General features: G+C 46.0%; 1 protein-coding gene and 1 pseudogene across 3 annotated transcripts in view; both read left to right on the top strand.

Annotated features, from left to right (window-relative positions):
- LOC135369658 (protein RCC2 homolog) overlaps window positions 1-14,869 on the top strand; it is a 37,782-nt gene that overhangs the window by 11,919 nt on the left and 10,994 nt on the right. For all 3 annotated transcript variants that reach the window (XM_064603149.1, XM_064603148.1, XM_064603150.1), the window contains exons 5-9: window positions 704-835; window positions 895-983; window positions 4,038-4,152; window positions 7,363-7,529; window positions 9,813-9,993. In XM_064603149.1, the coding sequence (XP_064459219.1) occupies window positions 704-835; window positions 895-983; window positions 4,038-4,152; window positions 7,363-7,529; window positions 9,813-9,993 (684 nt within the window). The remainder of the gene's footprint in view (window positions 1-703; window positions 836-894; window positions 984-4,037; window positions 4,153-7,362; window positions 7,530-9,812; window positions 9,994-14,869) is intronic.
- LOC135369660 (uncharacterized) lies at window positions 12,397-13,334 on the top strand (annotated as a pseudogene).

Here is a 14,869-nt window from a genome sequence, read left to right as displayed (position 1 = left end):
TGGCAACACTGGCTTAGTGTTGGATCAAGATGTTGTGCTGCTCGGGTTGCTAACATGGGCTGGCAGACGACGGAACACGCACGGCTGCAATGCCCCTGCCGCGATCTAAACGATTAAAGCCCCTATCTTCCGAGACCCCATGTTGGGGTGAAAACTGTCACGTGGCCTGGTGCTGAGGCTAGGCTAGCAATTCGCGAGTGCTGGGCCAATACCACCTAGACACAGAAAGCCTGCACGCTCGTCGACGTGAGCGTCAGCAGATCAGGATCGTATTTTCAACTGCGGCAGCCAGTCACGAACGTGCCTTCAGTGGTCGTGCCTACGAAGACGAACCACCGTCGTCTGCAAGTTGTGATTGAACGTCCCTGCGTACTAAATGAGAAAATTCGCAAATAAAGCGCAAAACGGTCCTAATCTTTCTCCAAACTGACTTTTCTGGAACGCGTCTCGCGCTTTTTTGTCTAAATATGTAGGTCTGCAGGTTCCAGGTGGGCTGCACTCGTTTGCGAGTCCTCGGATTCGCGGAACGGCGAATCGAAGTGGCGGACGAATTCCGACTCTTAAATGTCCACGTGACGAAGGGGGGAGAGGAGGCAACGCGCAGGCCTTTCTCTATCTAGGTGGCGTTGGTTGAGGCCGTGTTGCCCAACGTTTCGAGCGCCAGAATTTTCCTTTGCGTTGAGCTCGGGGGTTCCTCTTTCAGGGCGCAACGACAAAGGGCAACTTGGCCACATTGACCTGAAGAGGAGGGACACCCCTGCCCTCGTGGACACGCTGAAGGAGACAGTGGTTGTGAGTGCGGCCTGTGGGCGCTCTCACACGCTCTTTCTCACCGGTGGGTGTTCTTGCTCCTAGCAGCGTTCCTCCTGTGCCTCACACGTTCTTCCTCCCCAGACCACGGCAGTGTTTTCAGCTGTGGAGACAACAAGATGGGCCAGTGCGGCGTCGGGTCACAGAACCAATCCATTCATGTTCCTACGCGGGTGAGTCCTTTTGAAGGGTGTCTGGCACTTGGAAGCCGGTAGCTGGAGCTCCTGGCTTTTTTTTTTTTTTTTTTTGCCGCAGCTCCGCCAAAGTATTCTACGACGGTGTCCTTCCACGTCTGGCTCCCGCGTGTCACGATATCCGTGTCGTGATATACATAGGGCCTGACTTTTTCGGGTTTTATTTTTGGCCAAATTCGGGGGGTAAATATCGGGTGATATTTTTCATTCGAAAATTCGGGTGTATTCGGGTTAAATCCGGTTACGGCATATTCTGTCGTCAGGAATTCGGGTGATTTTTTTTGTTTAATAAAAATTTGTCTTAACATGGAACTGATGTTTAGCAATGTTATCAAACTTTATTTTATTGCACGCTTATGAGTGTGCCACGCAACCCGGATGTTTTCGGGTAGATTCGGGTTAAACCCGACTTTTACACATTTCGTTCGGGGGGTAAACATCGGGCGGATACGGGTTTAACCCTAAAAAGTCAGGCCCTAGATATACACTTGCGTAGTAGGTTGGTGACACGTACGGGGTTTTTTTTTCACCTAAAGTTGTAAAAAAGTTCTCGATAAATTTGAAAAATTGATAAGCTGGCGATGTACTCGCTGCAGGATCGCGGGACTTTTGGCAATTACTTTCTGGGAGCTTTTGCTGCCATTTAGGAAGGCTTTGGACAATTTCCAATTGACGAAAGCTTATTTTCGCGATTGAACTTCCAAAATTGCCAAGCGAGCCTCTTTTTTTTTTTTTTTTTACAGAAGCACAAAGTCCTCCACGGATAACCACAGTCCCAACAAAAACTGTGCACAGTACCGCGACAGAAAGAAAAAAAAAAGAAAAGTGAAAATTCAGCTGTAGCCCCGTCTGCTTTTCTGAAGACAAGCTGTATATACAGTAGACCCTCATTCAGGGGCGGATCCAGACCCTCTGTTTTTTATTTTAGGGTGGGGCTTTTTTTTTTTTTTTTGTAGGAGTGCATAGTGGGGGAGAGAGAGTGAAATCCAATGTATAAACTGAGGTTTGGGGGGGGGGGGGGGGCTATCGCGGACCTGCCCGACCCCCTTGATCCGCCCCTGCACTCGTTATAACGAAGTTGTCGGGACTGGTAAAAATTCGATAAAAGCGGGAACATCATAAATGTGGTGTAATTCGACCGAAATTGTGTGGGAGCGTGTTAGAACGAGTAACTTCAAGAAGACAACGAGAAAAGTAGTCTTGCAACCCTTCATTGCGTTGAGAGAAAGCCCATAACCTCGTATTGCTGGGCAGCAACAGCACGTCTCCCAGTTTCAGGAGGCAATGCATAAGGGTGTAGTCATCCCCACCACATTTGACTTTGTTGCGCAACAGACTAAGTATATTACGTGTTATTAAGTGTTGTGCTAACCATCTACACTGTTGGAAATTTTCTGCATTGCCCTCTACAACACAATTTTTTGGGGTGAATGGAGGCATTTTTGGCAAATTTGACGTTCCTCGTTCATCGTTTTGCTCTGAAACTGTTATAGCTGAGACGTCAATTTTTCTTATACGGCTTGGCACACGTATTGGCTACCATGTGATTTTTTTTTCTTGACAATCAGGCTAAAGACTTCACTTTCAGGGCTCCAAAGTAATGTCACGTCTTTTCGCCACATTACTGTCTCAGGAAAAACACCGCGACGAGCCGCGACAAAATTTGTAAACTGAAACAAATTAATTACAGCAACAAGTGACCCGCTTCGGTGGCAGATTTTTTTCTAAAAGGTGTCCACTGAAGGTCCCAAAAAGGGCTGGTACCCATTTTAATGCCGACTGCATCCTGCTTGTGAAGTTGTTTTTTTTTTACGAAGCTCGTTTGAATTTTTATTTAAATAATGAGTGCCTCCCACTCGTTCACACGATGCGCAGCTTGTAGGTTGCACCGGACAGGTACCTGTAAAAAAGAATATTTGCCGATTCGTGCACCGTTTTACAAATTATTTTGCCCGGAGATTTAACTGAGACACCCGGTACATGTGATAAAGAGTCCCTACAATTCTTTTTTTTTTTTTCATTAAAATCTGAGTGGGTTGTGCGATGGCTTCGGGACGTTTGGCGCGAAACGACGCATTAGTGACAACGCGTTCACCATGCCCGGAGTCGACGGTCCGGGCGATCGTCTGCACGATCTGACTCGCTTTCTGGCTGCACATTGTATCGAACAGGCGGAGGTTTTAGTGCAGTCTCGCCAAGGATTACGAATTACGAATCCAATCCAAGTGCACAGTCCAAAATGGCGGTTTCAAAGTTGCCACAGCAGTGCTGAAAACAGTAGTGTTGACGGTTCAGCACAGGCGTTTTGGTCTAGAAAATCGAGCCTTAGGGCTTCGATCTTTCCAGAAGTGCAGTCACAAAATGTATCAATAAGGTCACTGTTCCCTGTGGAGGTCCGAATAATCGGCATGTGAAAAATTTGCTCCGCTACCGTACCGTCATTGCCTAATACGTAGGGCCTGACTTTTTAGGGTTAAACCCGTATCCGCCCGATATTTACCCCCCGAACGAAATCTGTAAAATTTGGGTTTAACCCGAATCTACCCGAAAACATCCGGGTCGCGTGGCACACTCATAAGCGTGCATTAAAATAAAGTTTGATAACATTGCTAAACATTAGTTCCATGTTAAGACCAATTTTTATTAAACAAAAAAAAATCACCCGAATACACCCGAATTCCTGACGACAGAATATGCCGTAACGGGATTTAACCCGAATACACCCGAATTTTCGAATGAAAAATATCACCCGATATTTACCCCCCGAATTTGGCCAGAAATAAAACCCGAAAAAGTCAGGCCCTACTAATACGCGGTGTGAGATATTGTGTTGTGGAAATTTCTGGACAGTCCATGCAGACGTGGAACTGAATGATGTGCGTAACACTTTGGTGCGACATTCCTCAAATAGTTTTGAGTGCGAAAAAGCACCCTGCAAAAAAACGTGAGCTGTTTCAGTATGTTTTTAGTTTTTGTTTTTCTTGGTAGTAACGCTGTGCGTGACTTAATTTGAACCCCGGGCCATTTGCGCAGGTGGTGTTTAAGGTGCGCCCTGTGGTGCGTGTTTCGTGCGGAGGAGAGTTCAGCGTCATGGTTGACTGCCGTGGCGCCGTCTACACATTTGGATGTCCTGAATATGGTCAACTAGGTAGGTCACGTTGTTCAAACCTCTCTAATGAATCAGTTTGTAAGGTGTCCACCACCCTGGAAAAACAGGGAATTGTGAGGTAGTTTTTCATTGTCAGGGAAGTCACTAAAAAGCAATTGAAATTGGGGGGGGGGGGGGGAATCTCTCAGCCAAGTGCCACGACAATATGCTGCGAATTGAGAGCTCCTGTCGGTTGAGTGCAGTTGAGCGGCAGTATACTGTAGAGATGTTTTTCTTTTCGCACGGGATTATTTTTCGTGTTTTTCGCGCGTTCCTCCAAAATCGCGAATTTAAGTTCTCACGAGTAACTCTCGCCATATGAGGGCAAAAATTGTGCGGCGTTCGATGCTGTACCTCGACTACCTTCTATTCTATGCAGCGTAGGCGGCTTAAGCAAGCCGCGGAAGATTGTTTTATCCCATCAGGCAAGATGTAAGGAAATGAAAATTGATCCCGCTTTTGTTACCTCTAACGCATTGCACTGTACCACGAAGCCGCAACATGCTTAAAGCCAGCTTGTATGGTAGTATGACATCTCAACTGAACTGTTCAGTGCCCCGAGTGATAATGAATTAACTGGCTGATCTGCACATGGCCAGTACTATAGCCTCCTGCAGGGTCCCTAATAGCCATTTTACAGGCCATAAAGACCATTGCACCACCCACGTCTATGAGGAGAAGAAAAGGATTGGCCTAGAGCGCCGCCATCCCCGTGAACAACAGATGTCTTAGTATGTGCCAAAATGTGCAGGAGTACTGACCGCGGCACAATATGTAAGAGCAAAGCACTCTCTGAAACCTGTGTCACGAATTTAAGTTCTCTCGAATCACTCCTCAAACCAGCTTTGTTCAAAAACGCGAAAATATTTTCCATGCAGAAAAAAAAAAACACACTTCTACAGTAACAGTCCGCCAATACGGCAAGCTCAGATGCCAAAAAGTAGGGCAACCTCACTAGTAAGTAGCCTGTAACAAACAGACAACAAAAAAGGAAACAAGAAAGACACTAGGGTCATAAATGAGGCACAGTATAAGGTCTCCACACTGAAGGGGGGAAAAAAGTTCTCCCATGCCTGCCAACTCTCCCGGATTATCCGGAAGACTTCCAAATTTCGTTCATTCTCCCGATTCTGCGGATGTGCGCTTCAATCTCCCGAAAATTTGAAGCTTTGGTTTTTCTTTCCTAATTTTTCTTTAAAAGCTGCACAAACGTATTTCTGAAGAATTAAGATGGTCCATAACGTGCGTCTTGTGGCAGACCCTCCATGGATCGAGGTCGCGGTAGACCGCGTGTTTCATTGTGTCCGTGTTCCTCGAGAAGACGTCTCGTGCCGTAGTTTCGTCTCCTCCGATGGCTCTCTCCGAACAAAAAAAACAAAAACAAAAAACACCGGCACATGTTCCTCCTACATGCCAAGTACCTTTTCAAGGGTCTTCTGGTTGAGTACAATCAGCCGCTGAGCATGCAACCACGTGTGACCTCTGTTCCGGAACATGTTGAAAAACTGTGACGAGGCGAGGCAGTACTGGTGTGAATGGACGAAGACCACTGCCATCATCGGTGAAATGGCTGCAGTGTTGGAGAGCCTGAAGGGCCGTTTATGTTCTAACGTAACGTTGCCGAGCGAGCCCAACGAGGTTGACTGCCATCTGAGCGTTTACATTAGGTGGCGTGCCGATAGTAGATTTTTACGAATATGAATCAAACACTAATAATTGGGGCCGAATACGAATCAAATATCGAATCGTTGGCACACGGTATGTGGATATGCACACAGTACAGTACACAAGAGCATTTGTGAACAGTTATGTTTTCCTCAACAGAAAGACTGGCGTAACATACGAAAAGAATGGAATCAGTAATGTACACAGCGGCAGCAGAGCTCGAGGTAACTCGTTACTGTAACTAAGTTTCTTCTTTTTGGTAACATGTAACTTAACTCGGTACTTTTGAGGCGTGGTAACTTCCGGAGGAACTCGTTCCTTTTTTGGGTAACTTTGCGAAAGTAACTTAAGCTAAGTTCCGAGTTACTCTTAATTCGCTTTTCACTCGCATCCACTTATTTTCTTGCTTTCTCTCCACTCCTTTCATGGCATTTTATGCCACAGAACGTGATATTCAACCAATGACAGTATTCCATGCAGGAAGTAAGAACCACTGCCACTGAAATAAAGCTGAACCATTGCGCGCCCACAGGGAGTACGAGCTCCGCAAGCAGCTCAGTGTCTAACTCAACTGCTCACGCGCGCTGCACCTGTGTAGTGCCATTTTGTGTCCAAAGTAACTTGGAAGTAACTCGTTCTTTTTTTTTTCACTTGCTTTTTATCTCGAGACAACGTAGATTTGCAAGGCAAGCGGTATTTCGGGATGGCCTCCAACGTTCGTTTCTTGAATCCTTTCTTGGGTGCATTGGAGTTGTTCTGTCGTTGGTGCTCCCTCAGTAGGGCAAGGTGACGCTTAAGAGGTGGTTCATGAGAGGACTCGTTGCGCCTGTCTGCGTTTGCAACACGAACTTGCACGCATCACACTCTGTCGATGACCGCGTAGATCTCCGAAATCCCCCCCAACCCCCGATCTCCGATCGCCCTCCAAGTGCTGCTGCGTTCTTTGCGTTTTGTAAGCGTCCCATTGCGCTACAAAGGGCTCAACGTCGCTTGAGACAAAAACGAAACTATGCGGAAACAGAAACTGCGTAACGTTTGGTCCCGTTGTTTTACCCCGAAGACATCCGAAAACGGGTTTTGAATATTCTGACATCATTATATTAAAAAGTATTCGAGGTATTTGATTATTATACCTACTACTCGGTTCGAACACAAATAAATCAAAGTTGTTATTCGATTCGTATTAGAAATTTCGAATATTCACACGCCCCTACTATTTAGGCATGACTAACGCAATATTTTGTCCACAATGAAAAAATGGCCAGGAAGCAAGCGAGCTGGTGAAGTTGATGCATAATGTAAAAACCCATCCGTAATCCTCGGTCCGGCCTTGAACAGACTGCTCGTTCCCCCGAAATGACCTCCTATTTTGTCCTCAATTAGTTGTTCCCTTCCCTCTGTTTGTATATATTTCTTGTATGTGAAGTAAAAATTTCAGCTATGTCTGTCCCTTCGTGTTCCCTAGTCTCGGGGATTCTACGTGATGCATCATTTTGTCCACTTCTGTCAAGCTGATTTGCTGATCACCAACTCTTGCACTTGCAGGTCACAACACAGACGGACGTTACTTTGTATCGAGCAACAAGCTGCAGTTCAAGTGTGAGCTTGTACCGCGGAGAGTGCAGATCTTCATCGACAAAACTAGGGAAGGACATGTGGTTCCCGTCGATGATGTCACAATTGTGGACGTGGCTTCTGGACTTAATCACACGGTCAGTTCAGTTGCCTTCCACCACACGCTCAATGCCTTTGATGACACACTCAGTACTGATTATAGTCACAGTTGACAAGTCTTTCCTCTGAGCCTAGCTGATCCGCAGAGTATGCAATCGCAGACAGTCAATCACGGGATCGACCATTCCACGCCAGATGATCCAAAATGAGCACTCTACCATGAAAAAAGTTTCAACTTCAACGTATCTGCCAAATGCCAGGAGTGTTCCAGAAAAAAAAAAAAAAATTGCGACTTGAGCTATCACTGAAAATTGCCACTTTTGAGAAATATTTTGCATGTTGTCAGGGAATTTTAAGTTAGTTTAATCATTTTGAGCTTTAGCTGCACCAACTATGACACCGTAGATAAGGGGTTTTCGTCACACGGTTGACTACATTATGTCTGGGTACTGCATTCCATCCAGAATTACAATTTTCAGGACAATTCTAGAACAAATGTATTCATCAATGAAGTGGCTATGTGGAACACAAAGTAAAGGTAATATTTAGTGGGGGTGTGCAAACTTTTGCCCTTACAAGTGACTGCAAGCTTGGGTTTCACGGTGCAGCAAAGCCAGCCAGGACATAGTTTTCAGTCAGAGTCTCACAAACCACAACTGAGCACCTGGTTTCAGTGCAAACTTTTGCTTACTGCAATAAGCACACACTTGTGCGTGGTATTCGACATTTCTCGATTCGCTACTATTCGAAGGTCTTACTACAGTGAAACCTTTCTATGTTGGGCACCCGCGGTGCAACCGAAGCGTTTCCTACTTATAGAGGTGTCCGAGTTACAGAATATGAGGGAAACAAAAAATGGAAAATATCACAGCTGTGTTGCCAGAAATGTCCCCCTTCTTCAATTTATGGTCCTTAGTGGTACCTGGTGGTAGTGCCTGGTAGGTGCTACCTGGTGGTAGTGGTACCTCTACCCACTCTTCACTGATAATTATTACTGATTTTGGTAGATTCAGTTCCGTTCAGATTCCACTCAATGGCATTACCTCTGGAGCTATTCCAGCAGCAAGGACTTGTCTCTGAAGCGTCAGCCCGCTTCAGAGACAAGTTTCATTGCTAGACAAGTCAGAGACTTTTCATTGCTTTGGGGCAGTGCGCGTCCAAAGGCTCTAGACAAACCGAAGACAAGTGCTCACACAAAGAATTACAATGTAGACTGACAGCACTCATTTTTGGACTCGAAAAACTAACAAAAGCAACAAAATGCTGAGACCAGTGTAGGGGAAATAAGGGGCGAAAGTCAAGGCCACTGGCGCATTTTGGGTCTTTTTGGTGCAAAGATGGGCTGAGATTGAGGTAATTTGGCCAGGGTTTTGTCCGACTTAGCAGGGAAAACCCTGTCTTACTTCCGGGATAGGGAGGTGTCCGACACATAGAATTACGTCCCCATGTAGTTTCAATGGGAGCCTGCCCGTGCAATGCAAACTTGTCCGACATGGGGAGTTGTCCGACTTTGGAGGTTTTACTGTATTTGATTCGTATTTGATTTGAGCCCAAAAATCACCATTCGCAAGTTTGGTCCTGAGTTTCGGTCCGGACAGAATTCGGTTAGTCTTTCGTGCCGTCGTTCGATTCAGCCTTTTCTCTCGCATGCTTTCTCTGTCCGTGCGTCTGTACGTGCGCCACACGGTGGTGCATCTTGAACAGTCTCTCCGGGCTTACCAACACATGGAAGGGGGTAGCCCTGCTCTGCTGTGCCAGCCATTAGGAATTCTCGGTTATCCTTGAACGTACGCGCATGTTACTCATCCGCAAGTACGGGTGGTGGAAAATGCTGGGCGCTGCACACTGAGCACGGCCGTTCCTCACCTCATGGTCGCCTTCAGCTCTGGAAGTGCTTGTTTCTTTTTCCCACCCTATATCGTGCAGTTCGTAACCCCTTCGATTTTTCGGAAAACGTAATGCCCCAAAATGCAAGGCCCTTTAGCGTAAGTCAGTATACAAGTCCTTTGCCTGGATTCAAAAGTGAGGCTAGAATATGCACCTCTCCCCCCACCCCGCCCAAAAAGAAACGAGAAAACTTCAGGGAGATAGCTAAAGCAAATAAAAATAGACACCCTGTATAAAGTTATGTGTATTTTTAAACCTTGTTTGTTAGCAGTGCACCAATCCTGGAACTTTCTATGTAGAGCATGTATAACCGTATGCCTTTCAAGTGGCATGGCTGACCTTGGTCATACCTTGGTGAGCATCCCAGGCGAGCAACAAGGAAGGGCTTCTGAACGAACTCACTTTTTTTTTTTTTCTTTCTCCCTTCGTTCCAGATTGCTCTAGATAACAAGAAACGTTGCTTCTCCTGGGGGTTTGGCGGGTACGGCCGCCTCGGTCACAACGAACCCAAAGATGAGATGGTCCCGAGAATGATAAGGGCCTTTGATGGGCCCAACAGGGGCGTACGCACCATCTATGCCGGAGGAACGTACAGCATGGCAGTTGGCGAACTCGGTTAGTATTCTTATCTGCTTCCTCGTAAAGGTTCTTGGCAAATGGTTATTGCAACACTAGCAATCCAGAAACTCTCGTTAATGTTGTGATGCAATGGTTGAACTATACGAGGTGTGGCCATTAAGTAACGTAACCATTAACCAAAGTAACCATTAAGTGCGAGGAGCTGTGTCTCGACTTGGAGTGTTATGTCTGTGCCAGAGGTGCTCACTGGTACAGCCACGCACTTGTCTTGCTGGGATCATGGACCGCGTTAAAGCATAGATCGAGAAGTTACCCGTCAAAAAGAACTCGTTGCGAGTTAAGTTACCGTGTGAAAAATTTAACCGAGTTAATAATAAAGTTCTTCAGCCTGAAATGTAACTCGCAGTTACGGAGTTACTTTGAGGGGAGATGCGGGTCAAAAAAACGCGATTTTCACTAAAAAAATGACAATTTGGGTTTTTGGTGGTTTTATCATCCGTAATCCTTCGTTTCTTTGGTCAAAAAGTATGAATACAGTCGCCGACCGATTTTTCGGACATGCTCGATTATTCGGACTCGTTCGCGGAACGGCCACGGGTCCCATAGAGATGATGTATAAGAACGTCCAAAATTTCGGACGTCGTGCAGCTCCGTCGCTCGATATTTCGGACTCTGTTTGCCCAACCCGCGAATTTCTCTCATGGGGTGACGGAAAACATTGGTATCATCTGAAATTCGTATCAAAAGAAATCAACCAACTGGAATATTAAAGAAAAAAAATAGGCAGTGCTGATTGTTGATTTTCCATTCCTCTGAGTAGAAGAGGTCTGTCGTAGCGCTTTTGCGTCTTCGTTTTTGGCCAACGGCCCAGCACGTGCTGTCCGCCCGCGAGTCGCGCGACAGCGCTGTAAAGCGAGCTTCACCTAAAGCACGCATGCGTTAGGTGAAGCCGACTTGCGGACTTGATGACGGCGGTGCCTCTGTCAGTGTACTTACAGTGACGAAATGTCGCTTCGGGAAATAGAAGCTGATGTTACCAGGCAGAGCTGGAAGCGTGTTAGGAAAGCATCGACAAATTTTTCCCGCCTACTAGGGCTTAGTAAAGTTTATTTTGAAGCGAAATTCGTTTTTTTTTTCGGACTGCTCGATTATTCGGACTCTTGCGCGATCCCCGCCGAGTCCGATAAATCGGACGGCGACTGTATCGAAAACTGATGCAAAATTAGTGAAACACTGTCTTGAGACGTGCTAGGGCAGCCAGAACAGTAGAGTAACATTAGAGAAATTTCCAAACGCGATACATTTTGAATAGCGGCGTTTCCCGCCAAGCCGCAAGTTTGGGCAGGTAGAGCGAGCCTTCTTCTCTCTGAATCGTCCTTCGGTGGTTTTCCCGCCTGCAGACAGCCTCCACCAATGGCTCTTTAAATCACGTGGTGCGAAACTCTCCCTCCCATTGGCTGTGAGCCGTGCGCTTCCTGTTTGCGCTCGCATCCTGTTGCAAAGTCGCAGTTCTCTTCGCAGGGAAACAAGCGCTTGTTGTAGTCTTTTTCTGCGTTCTTTGCGATGGACGACAACCCAAAACGCGACTTTCGTGCTCGGAAGTTCCGTACGATCCACAAGTTTGGGGCCCGCAGATGGAAAGGCAAGAGAAAGCTTACTGCGCAGGGGAGTTCGTCTGCTGCCGCTAGCACTAACCGCAGCAGTGCCGGCACATCCGAGACAAGTTCGTCAAGTGTTATCGGCGGCATTGAGCAGTTTGTGAGTGCATCAGAGAAGAAAATTAGCATGTTTGAAAGAGAAGTGAGGAGTGCCGATGAACGTGCGAGTGTTTTGGTTTGTGAGCTGACTGCAATGAGAAACCTTGTCACCGGTGCATCATGCCCAACGTGTGGGAAGTGTCAACTTTCCATTGAAGAAGTGCCCGACAAGCGAGGAGGGCTGGCGTCGTTGCTCGAGTTGCATTGCCGCAACGATTCAGGTCCTGAATCGATACTTTCTCCGTCGTGTTCCTCCAGTCGTGCCTCCATGGGCAACATCGAAAGTGAAGACGAAAGCGGGAGCTCTCGGGACAGTTTTGCCGTGAATGTAAAGGCAGTGGTTGCTTCACGTGCAATAGGAGCTGGGCACGAGCAGCTCACACGTTTTTGTGCAATTCTTAAACTACCACATCCAATGCATCACAAAGAAACTGCACATCTCCGCTACGAGAGCCGTCGCCAAAAATCTTGAACTGTCTAGGAAAATGACTGCTGATCAACTGGGCCGCACTGACCTGGCTGTCATGTTTGATGGTACGTGGCAGAAGAGAGGGCACAAGAGTCATAATGGGGTGGGCACAGCAATTTCTTTGGACACAGGGCTTTGCTTGGACTTTGAAGTCCTATCCAATTACTGTTTGGGTTGCAGCAGGCACAAAGCATGTGACAATGAAGAGGAGGAGGAGGTATGGCAAGCTTTTCACGCACCTGTTTGTGAAAAAAATACAGATTGCTCGTCCCACGCAATGAGAATATGGCAGCGGACGTCTTCCTATGACACACCCCTCCGCTTCACAACATTCCTGAGTGATGGGGACAGCAAAGCCCATATGGCAGTTTCAGCAGCTAAACTCTATGGGGAAACCCCAATCATGAAAGAAGACTGCACGAACCATGTGGCAAAGCGACTTGGAACTGCACTCCGTAAACTGAAGGTGCCCCTCCCGCGTGGTGAAAAGCTAAAAGACAACACTATTCATAAACTCGAAACATACTTTCAGGTTGCTATCACAAGCAACAGAGGCAGTGTACACGGAATGTTCTGTGCAGTATGGGCCTCCTACTTCCATTCATGCTCCACTGATGCAGATAATAACCACAAGTACTGTCCAGAAGGAGAATCCTCATGGTGCAAGCATCAAAGAGCGCGAGCCTTAGGTGAGCCAGCACCAGCTCGCACGCCCATCCTGACGAGTTCTCAGGCCAAGGCAATACTTCCTATCTACCAGAGGCTCACAGACAAAAAGCTGCTCTCCAGGTGTGTGCAAGGCAAGACACAGAATGCTGCTGAATCACTAAATAGCAAAAATTTGGACACTTTGCCCAAAGACAAAGTTTGCCTCCCACACTGTTGTAGAGACTGCCACTGCGATTGCTGTGTTGTGGTTCAACCGGGGGCACACTGGGTTTGAGCAGGTGCTGCAGGAACTCGGTGTCCTTGCATCTGAGGAACTGATCAGATTGAGCGATGCACGTGACAAAAAGCGTATCAAAAGCATGTCACAAAAACAGACTGCAGAATCAAGGTCTCATCGCCGCCGTAGGGTGAAGAAGGCTCGCACTCAGGACACTGCTCGGAGGCGACATGAGGGGCCCACATGTGCAGCCGGAGAATTTTAAAGCTCGTCACTGTGTAGCAACCAGGACTGCTTACTCACATAATTTTGTATATTTTGGTCAGTTTTGATGTAGTAAACACTAAAATTGAAACCTTCAAATGCATATGTCTTTTTTTCTATAATTTGTGTAACTTTGTAGTTTGTGCATCAAAGTTCTTGCACTTAATGTCATCACATCACAACGAAATTTGGCATGATTGTGCTCTAGTACGTGCAGAATGCAACTATATCAGTTTCATTCGAATATATGATGAATAAGGTCATTCAAATTTAGAAGAACCTTTCAGTACCAACAAAAAATAGATCTTGGTCAGTTTTATGTATTTTGAATTCAAAGAACACTTTGTGCACACAACGTTTGTAGCTCTTTCCATTTATTGGATTATAAGGAGTAAAATGATATATTTTGTAATGCTTCCTTGTACGTATGGTGATGACAACGAAGTGCACAAAAATACCTCTGTTTTTAAATGAATGACCTACAGAAAATCAACGAAGCAAGCGAGGTGGAATCTAATGGTAGATTTGAAAAGATGAGATTAAGATCTATAAACTGTGAAATTATGAGACAGCTAACACGAAAATTTGCAAAAATGTGTGTTTGAGGAGCATGTCCCCTTGAAAAAGAACGTGTTACTTCCAATTTACTTCGGACACAAAATAGCAGTACACAGTTGAAGCGCGCGTGAGCAGTTGAGTTAGACTTTAAGTTGCTTGCTGAGGACTGCAGCACGCTTAGATAGTTTTCGTTTGTGTCCAACAATTTGAACACTTTGCATGTTACTCCCTGTGGGTGCAAATGGTTCGGCTTCATTTCAACGGCAGCGGTTCCTACTCCTAAATAGAATACTGTCTTTGATTGAATATCACATTTTATGGCAGAAAATTAGGGGTGTGTGGATCCGAATATTTTAAGTCGAATCTAATATCGAATCGAATGGGGGGAAAAAATTCCGAATACCGAATCGAATATTGGTGCAAAATTTACAATATGTGACTTTCGCACTAAAAGTTTCCATTTCGTAGCCCATGGCTTTAGTGTAATTTTTCTGGCATTAACTGTCACAAGAGAGGCATGCAATTCTTCTGTTTAAAGTCCCTACTCTTTAATTTTACATGAGAGTGCTTCCTGCTTTTCTGGTGAGCCTACACTTACTGGAGTACTGGAGTGGTTACTTTCATTTCAAAATTTTATGTCAGGTAGTAGCACGTCATACGGATGAGGCTGTAATTGTTTCAAACAACCACAGGCCATTTGTGAAACAAACGAATTGGCATCCTGCCTCAGCTTTGCCATGAACACCTTTTAGTTTCTTTGCACTCGCCCTAGGAAGTTGCACTACTGAAATTTTAGACGTAAAGGACCCTTCTTGCACGTGGGCTGTAGTCATTATTCGAGAGTCCTAACTTTTTAAAGGCAACCTCACAGACATCAAGTCAAGGTCCCTCGTCGGCACCGCTAAACTGCATGTGGGAGAGGCGGCACCACCCCTTCCACAGAAGATGTCTACAAAACTAACTTTGGATAACGTTATC

The sequence above is a fragment of the Ornithodoros turicata genome, chromosome 10 (genome assembly GCF_037126465.1).
Source record: "Ornithodoros turicata isolate Travis chromosome 10, ASM3712646v1, whole genome shotgun sequence".
Taxonomy (NCBI): Eukaryota; Metazoa; Arthropoda; class Arachnida; order Ixodida; family Argasidae; genus Ornithodoros; species Ornithodoros turicata.
This window is presented reverse-complemented; position numbering and strand designations above follow the sequence as displayed.